Source organism: Micromesistius poutassou, assembly GCF_964030765.1.
Source record: "Micromesistius poutassou genome assembly, chromosome: 16".
In the NCBI taxonomy this organism is placed as follows: Eukaryota; Metazoa; Chordata; class Actinopteri; order Gadiformes; family Gadidae; genus Micromesistius; species Micromesistius poutassou.
The window spans coordinates 7,018,976-7,027,844 of record NC_140286.1 but is presented as its reverse complement, the minus strand read 5'-3'; the positions used below and the strand labels follow the sequence as shown (position 1 = coordinate 7,027,844).

The 8,869-nt window shown below is 39.9% G+C and overlaps 1 protein-coding gene across 1 annotated transcript; it reads right to left on the bottom strand.

The window, feature by feature from the left end:
• Nucleotides 1-4,906: 4,906 nt before the first annotated feature.
• LOC311361155 (uncharacterized protein) lies at nucleotides 4,907-8,495 on the bottom strand. The gene is made up of 5 exons (XM_084481367.1): nucleotides 8,197-8,495; nucleotides 7,817-8,104; nucleotides 7,242-7,358; nucleotides 7,101-7,138; nucleotides 4,907-6,905 (listed from the first exon to the last, which is right to left on the bottom strand). The coding sequence occupies exons 1-5, from the start codon at nucleotides 8,450-8,452 to the stop codon at nucleotides 6,777-6,779; spliced, it is 828 nt and encodes a 275-aa protein (XP_084337493.1). The 5' UTR covers nucleotides 8,453-8,495; the 3' UTR covers nucleotides 4,907-6,776.
• Nucleotides 8,496-8,869: the final 374 nt, after the last annotated feature.

Below are 8,869 nucleotides of genomic sequence, written 5' to 3'. Positions count from 1 at the left end.
AGAGACGGTGTTGAATTGATGCAAGAGGGTTTATTGAATGAGGAGGAGGAGCAGGTAGAGGACGCGGAAGCCGGGGGCAGGGTGAAGCAGGCGAGCTGGAGTGCGTGATCCGGATAACTGCAGGCAGAGGGAAACAGAGTTAGGCTGTGGTCAAAGGCAACAAGAGGCGAGAGTTCGGTAGCGAGGTAACAAGGTAACACTGGAGCCAGGCACGTATCATTACCACTGTAGAGCGAAGTACGATCTGGCACCGACAGCAGGGAATCCAAGGGTTTATGAAGGGGAGTTGATTGGAGATGACGACCAGGTGAGCATGATTGCAGATGACGGCCAGGTGTGAAGAGAGACAGACAGAGGGAGTGGCAAACCCAGGAGGAGGAAAACACAGCACACTGCTGTGACCACAACAACTAGTTAACAAATACATAAATGAAAGTCATACCGACACCACTCTGAAATATACAATCATATGAAATACAGTAGCTTGTGTCCAAGCTGTAGGCCTACTTACTAGATTCCATTTGTTCTACATTAGTGTAATAATTTCTCTAAAGTGCTTGCTGCTGTGTGTGTGTGTGTGTGTGTGTGTGTGTGTGTGTGTGTGTGTGTGTGTGTGTGTATATGTGTGTGCACGCACCCCCCCATTAATGTGTTGGCTGTGTAGTGTAAGATGTGGAGCTAAGTCACTGGTGAATCCTTAATATCTCTATTCATGCCTGCCAATCATACAGTGGGACAAATTTAAATACATTTGTAATTCGCGTTTGTCCAATCAATATTTTCCCAGATCTTACCAGTATCTTTAAAACACCAGCTCACTTTGTTGCTATGGTTACAGATGGCGATCAAACCATTTGACAGGTAGAGGTGGAGCAGGACATCAGAGGTCACGACCTCTGCTGGGTCTCCTCCATCCTCAGAGCAGGTTTCATTGGTGCACGTGAAGGTGGAGTTTAAAGAGGAGCTCTGAGTGCTACAGGTCACGGTCACTTTACAGGATTCAGGACTGGAAGGCACAGACGACACATTCAGGACCACTGGTGATACCTGCTCTGGAACAAGGAGATTTATAGAGCATTAAAACACAAACAAAGAAACGGCTTGTATCCAATGTCTGTACTCTGTTTCAGTGAACATACCTTGAACTGTGACGTGGTAGTCGACGATAATTACTGATTCTTTAGAGACCTCCAATGCTTGGTAAAGTCCACTTTCATTCAATGCTAAGTTTTTTGTTTGCAAAGAATAATTTGTGGTTGAAAACTCTGCCCTTTTTCCAAAGTTATTGTTTGGAATTGCATCAAGAATATATGTTATTAGGAAGAATTCTCTTGCTCTTATTTTGCTTCTCCATTGGAAGACTTTAACTTTGGGTTTTGGTGTTTCAATTTTCATCACTAAATCATTTCCCTTCAGCAAAAACAAGGTATTATTTGTATACCCTGAAACAAATAATTAACAAAATAATTACACAAAGTAATTTTATAATGTACATACATTAAATTATCCAGTTATCTAGACTAATGCATTAACACAATTTCCCTTTGAGTAATGATTTTATTTTATTAATTTTTTTCAAATCCAGTCCGTTCGAATCCGTTACAAAGAAGGTTTTAAAATGTGCCATGTGAAATGTGAAATGTGAATGTGAAAGTCGCACACCGCATTGTATTTTGTATGGAGGATGAGAACAGTAGGGGAAAAAAGGAGGTGGACAGGCGAGGGTGGATGACAACGCAGGGCTGAGAAGGTGGACGGAGAAGATGGATGAACAGGCAGGCAGCACTACAGGCAGGTAGGCAGGCAGGCAGATAAGATCAGGGTGGATGGCAGGCAGGTAGGGGGTTGACGATCCTGGGGCAAGGAGAACATGGAGATTATCAACATGAGGAAACAAGGAACACGAAACTCATTTAGAAATATAGATATCTCTGAAGCTGAGAATGAATTTCTACCACTGTAATAGAAACAACGATCTGGTGATGAGTGGGTGAAGAACCGGGGTTTATATGCGCAGGAGATGATGACTGATGGTGGCAAGTGTGTATCTTGACCATGTGAGACATTAAAGTGTAATTCCGGCGAAAATTGAACCCTACATAACCCAACATAAAATAAATCGTTGATAATCGAGTATAGCGCTTGCCCAGAGCAACGCTAACAGCCCAAATGGCTTACATATTATTATATTATTATTAGGGGTGTGCATCTCTCCAATAAAAGACGATTCGATGCGTATCTCGATACATGGGTACGATACGATTCAGGAACGATAAATTTTTTAAATGGAACGATTCGATTCAGTTTGATTCAGAAGGATTTTGATTCGATGTGGCACGGCTCAATTCGAGGGTATGATGCAATGGATTTCTTGTTGAAAGTAGACAATCATTTCACAAAATGAATTAACTTGTAAATGTGGCATTTCCTTCAAAAAGATTTATCAAAGACTAGAGAAGAAGTGTATTTGTTAGGGGTGTGCATCTCTCCAATAAAAGACGATTCGATGCGTATCTCGATACGATACGATACGATTCAGGAACGATAAATTTTGGAACGATTTGATTCAGTTCGATTCAGAAGATTTGCATCTTTTAAATCAAAATTGATTTTCCGATTCAAATCGGTTTTTGTTACACCCCTAATTATTACATTATAGTCTGTGTCTTACCGGTAGGTCCATGTCCATTTACGCGGGAGCACACAGTGAGGATGGACTACCTGTAAACATGGACCTACCGGTAAGGCACAGACTTGTAAAACCGTACACTAACTAAGTTGTTGATGCTTTGTTTTATGTGTAGGGACCCTAGTGATGCTACTGCAGAGGTTTGGTGCTATTTTGAGCAAAATGAGTGGTTAAAAAATGCTGATTTGGAAGTTCGCACTGCCCCTAGCCGATAATATGGAAGCCATTTGGGCTGTTAGTTAGCATTGCTATTATCAACAAAAAAAAGTGTCTGGAGGGCTTATTTCATATGTTTTCATGCCCAAAAAATACCCTGGGTTTCTGAATTACACTCTAGGGCCCATTGCACATATGTGAAAACACCAAGAGGGGGAGACAGAGCACAGAATCTGCCCTAACCCAAAGATAATAATAAAAAATAAAAAATGTAATCTATAGCTCCTCCCTGCCTTGGTACCTAATTCATGGTTTTCCTTATTAGTCCCCTTCATCCCTTTTTGTTTCCTTGCCTCATTTACTCCTTCTTTACCTCTTAATTTTATCCCTTCTGTTTTAGACTCCTTTGTCTTCTTTTTGTCATATTTCCTTTCTTCCTAGTATACTCTTTGCTCAAGGCCGTTCTTACATCCTTGTTTTTTATTCTTTTTGTTTTGTTTTTTATATAGGCCTATTTGTCAAAAACTGAGAGAAACGTTTTTATGCTGACAAAAAGTGAACAGCAATTTCAGATTTGTGGGTGGTCAATGCCTTTAATATCAATGACAATGGATTTAAGGGTTCATTGTGGATTTAGTTTGAAAATGAGCATAGAATAAATAAATTATGCTGTCCTGACTATATCAGTCATATGGTGCACCTTGACTAAAATGTTTCCCATTCAATATCCCCATTGATTTCCATACAATTCTGAGAAGATAGTCTGAATCACAACTTATTCTAAACTGTTAAATCCCCCTCATCACTCACCTCAGCAATGGGACTCTCTCCAGTGTCCCTGCATTCTGCCACTGCCTCTGACTCACTCTCAAGCTAGATGTCAAGAGAGGTGGTGGAGTGATAGTTATTTATTCAGCATTCGTTCACAGTGATAGTCCTACTGAATGTAAATACAACTGATCTGAAGAACCAGGCTGTGTACCCAAAACTCCAAGCAGTAGGCTTGTTAACTATCTATGTAACTATCTGCTGGGTGTTTTAATGTTCATGCAGAAGCGCTTGTAAACATAGCTTCTACTCTCAGTTAAGTATAAGTGGTGCCACCTATAGGCCAACTCTCGTAACACTGGGGAAGCAACTGCAAAAATTGTGTAACCCCGTTTACTCAAGTCACTGACTATAAGCTTAGTCCTGTGGACAGGCGGGCATGCAGACATTTTACACACAAGTCAGTGCCTCACTTGGTCCACCGCAGTTTAAAAAAAGAACAGCACAGGTGAATTCAGCCAGCCAGCGGGGACTGCAGCGTGGGGCATCAGTTTTATGTTCAGACACACAAGCACCACACAGGTTGGTGACACACGTTACTTGCATCATGTCAACAACCAGATACACACTTACAAGGTGTAAAACAGAACACACAATGCACAACAGTGTTTTGAAGTAAAACTGCCTAAATTAATACAACATGTATTAGCAAGTCCCTGTTTTTTTTGTTGTTGTTTTGATGTACTTCCTGGTACATAACTATGAAGCTGCATGAGAGAAGCACTAAGATACCGTGACCACAATGAAACAGAACTTAGTGATAGCATAAGTGGAAGGCCTCATATAAGTTGTAATGTTGTTGCTGTTTGATGTAAACTGAATCAAGCCATTTAGAAATGTCATTGCTAAACATGAATATATTGTCTGCCTACAGAATATTATTATTTTTCATCATCGTTAACCTGCAAGACATGCACATTAGCCCCTATCAAACATGTTAAATAAAATAAGCAGAACACAGATAGGCCTTTACGTTGATTTGCATTATTAAAATTGAGGAGGTCTAACTGTCACTGCAGTTATCAAAAAGACAAGGCAAGGTGGATTTAAATGTTTTTATAGCTGCCCCAATTTTGATTGTATGCTGTGATGTCTGAAGCACTATTTGGTTGGAAAAAGTGAAGGCGTTTGAAATCATGATATGAGACTTGAGAACAGTCAATCTCTGCTGTAATGTGATTGGTGGAGCTGAAGGACTCAAGTTACAGCAAAGAAGGGCAGTTAGCCTGAAGACAGGTTTGTGTGGAGAGGGATACCAAGCACCATATGACTCCACCACGGAGGAGGGATACGCCCAAAATAATTCTAACTCCAGGCCGGAATACAAAACCATTCTATTGTAGACCCAACTGGTACACACATCTTCCATTTATCCCCTCCCTCCAGGGACTGAGTGGACATCCTCCAGTCTCCTGCTTCCAGTGTGGTGGTCTGTGCTCTGTGTGAACGCCCGACCCGCTGGCCTGTGATATCTTAGCCTGAGATTTAGCTCTCTCCAGGCCGTCTTAGCTCACTCTTCTCCTCTGACAACCAGGACACAGGTAGATACTGTAAAAGCAGTTTATTTAAGAGTTGTCAAGATTATGAGCCGAGCAGGTGGTGAATGCTGAATTGTATTGGCTGTGGTGATGGCTTCAAACCAGCCATCAAGCACACACACTCTGCAAGGACCATTAACATAAATACATAGAAACCAAATTGGACTTTGGACCAAACATCGCCGTCGCCATCCTTTTGGAGAGGCCAAGAGTGGCCTGTAAACAAATACAACTGAACATGGGAGCTGTGGTTTCTTCTCTGTATAAAAAGCACTAACGCAGCAACGTTTTATTTTATTGAACAATGTCTGAGTCATTGAGGAGCCAGTGCAAGGAGGGTTCTATAAATTAAACCCAACCAGCAGGGATGCCTGCGTACATTGCAGAAGGCCACTTAGCTCTAGAATACTGTGTGCAGTATTTACAGCCAGTGAGGGAACGTAGAGTACAATGATGGACACAATCCAGTATCTTTAGACTGTGGACCTTCTCAATGGAATACATCTCCATTATCCAGCAGGACAGTTGTCGGCAAGAGTAGTAAGTAAAAAAATAAAAAACATTATTATAAAAAAACATAAATTCATAAAAATATATATATATTGTGTATATCTGTATGTATATACAAAATATTTTGAAATGAAAGAATGCGGGTTACATTTTGAATCGGAACATTGATTATTCTCACACATTATAATACATTTTGAAAATAACAACAAAAAAATACTTAAACATGCTTCCACCAATGATCCCCTCCCCCCATACTGTTGTGCTAAGCCACTAATGGTTTAATGTGCCAGGAATGCATGTGAAAAATTATATGTGAAATGTCCATATTGAAATCCATAAGCGCACAAAATGCATGATCTAATGTTAAGTGATGACAAAACATAACACTGTGATGTGATGACACTTTTAGTTGTATTACACCATTGATTATTTAGATGTATTGATAATTCAGTCTAATTCTTTTTAAAATTATAATAAGTTAACCATTAACTGTTTGGTCAAAACAAGAAGTATCAAAAGGCATAGTTAAGAGTAAAAATACAAACAATCCAGTACAAATAACATCAAAAGCAGAAACTGGAATCCCCATGCCAAAGGACACATGACACGTAAGCACGTTCCGACTGAGGGAAGCGGCTCAGTGTTTTGGCTACGCCCACTCAGAGTTCCCCTCAGCGTCCGTTCCCATACAGGAACCTTTGTAGCGGCTACCCAATGAGTTCAAATGTGATGTAGTTCTGCAACACTGTTTGACATAGGGCTGGAATTGAATTGCTGCAGACAACACATACGTGTACGGATCATGGCTGCCATGCGTATTCTGCGACCGTTTGGTGCGTCGGTCACACACGTTGTCGAGAGCAAACACGATACGTCAGCAAGATGCAATACTGAGAAGAAAGTTGGGGGCGATCGAGAGAATAAGCAGTGACCTCGAGGTCAGAGGCCGAGAAGTTATTATTAGCATGGCGGAAAGATTTGCGGAGAGACTGTCGGATCTAGTCCGCAATTTCGGAATTGCACCTATAGTAGCCAGGGATTGAACCAGCAACCTTCTAAGCACTTCCATGTTTGTCAACTTGAGCATAAATACCTTCGGGTAAGGCTGTAGGGGGAATGGGTTCTAAAGGGAGAGATGGTCCTAACATACTGTAGACGGTGGGAGACTGGTCACGGTTTGGACTCTGGAAAGAAAATTTCATGTTAGTTGTATTGTTCAGTTATCTTATAAACAAGAAGTACCAATCACCATTTTATTGACTTATTATATATATATATATATATATATATATGGTTGTCTTGCATACGTTTGACGTATTTGGTTTTAATGATCATAGGTAATAGAACATTTAAGTATGACGTGTAGGAAATCAGCTTACCTGGTCATCGCTACCAAGAGAATGGATTTCCTGGTTATCTTTATGGTGGTCATATGAAAAAAAGGTTCCAAAAATTATTTATATATATATATATATGTGACATTGTATTTAATGCAAACTGGTGACAAAAGTGTAACTTACTCTTTTTCCTCAGTTTGTAAATACAAAGAGCACCCAGAATGCATATTGCCATGATGAAGCCCACCAGACAGCATGAAATGATAATTAATTTAACTTTTTTGTGGTCGTCAGGAATAACTGTCAACAAACAAAAACAGAAAAAGGGAACAATACTACCGTTGTGTATCATCAAACAGAACAGTGTCCACTCAACTACAATTTTTTGTCTATCTTGAGTGACAAAAAATTGTTCACATATATATGAGGTGCTGTAGGCAATTTCTTTGTGTAGTTGGTTAGAAATGGCATAGCCATTCATCAGCTAATAGTGAATGAAATGTTTTGAGTTGACGGCGCCCATGCCTCTGATTACGACTATTTTGATTTCAGGCTTCCCTGATTGGTTTTTTTTTTCTTGCCGGTCCATCACAGGTGAGTGAAATGCAACACTTCTTAACACTTTAATGCCACAAAACCAATAAAGTCACTGGTGAATCCTTAATATCTCTATTCATGCTTGTCCAATCATACAATGGGACAGATTTAAATACATTTGTAATTGGCATTTGTCCAATCAATATTTTCCCCGATCTTACCAGTATCTTTAAAACACAGATGTTTTATCTCCATCGTGGCATTTGACCAGCTCACTTTGTTGCTATGGTTACAGATGGCGATCGAACCATTTGACAGGTAGAGGTGGAGCGGGACATCAGAGGTCACGACCTCTGCTGGGTCTCCTCCATCCTCAGAGCAGGTTTCATTGGTGCACGTGAAGGTGGAGTTTAAAGAGGAGCTCTGAGTGCTACAGGTCACGGTCACTTTACAGGATTCAGGACTGGGAGACACAGACGACACATTCAGGACCACTGGTGATACCTGCTCTGGAACAAGGAGATTTATAGAGCATTAAAACACAAACAAAGAAACGGCTTGTATCCAATGTCTGTACTCAGTGTTGTTTCAGTGAACATACCTTGAACTGTGACGTGGTAGTCTGCGATAATTACTGCTTCTTTAGAGGCGTCCAATGCTTGGTAAAGTCCACTTTCATTCAATGCTAAGTTTTTCAGTCGCAAAGAATAATTTGCAGTTGAAAACTCTGCCCTTTTTCCAAAGTTATTGATAGGAATTCTATCAGGAATATATGTTATTAGGAAGAATTCTCTTGCTCTTATTTTGCTTCTCCATTGGAAGACTTCGACTTTGGGTTTCGGTGGTTCGATTTTCATCACTAAATCGTTTCCCTTCAGCACAAACAAGGTTATATTTGTGTACCCTGAAACAAATAAAAAACAAAACAATTACGTAATTTTATAACGTGCATTAAATTCTCCAGCTATCTTGACTGATACATTAATGAAATGTCACATGAATCTTGAAAACTATAAATCACCATTTTTCACATCAAGAGATAAAAACGAATCCGCTAAAAGAAGGTTTAAAAAATGGGCCTACCACAAACAAACAGATACACACAACAGAAAATACTACAGCTTATTATTATTATTATATATAGCTTTAGATTACAGCCACCGTACCCTGTACTTACCATGTAATGATGGGAAAAAATAACCTAAATGGACATTACATTATGAATATAGTCAACTCTGGGCCCAAATCTAATAAACACAACACACCACACATTC

Coding starts and splice junctions, on each gene's coding strand:
- LOC311361155 (XM_084481367.1), bottom strand. CDS start 8,452: ATGAAAATCGAACCACCGAAACCCAAAGTCGAAGTCTTCCAATGGAGA. Junction 7,359..7,816: donor TCTGTGTTTTAAAGATACTG/GTAAGATCGGGG, acceptor GTTTGTTGACAG/TTATTCCTGACGACCACAAA. Junction 6,906..7,100: donor CTCTTGGTAGCGATGACCAG/GTAAGCTGATTT, acceptor TTTTCTTTCCAG/AGTCCAAACCGTGACCAGTC.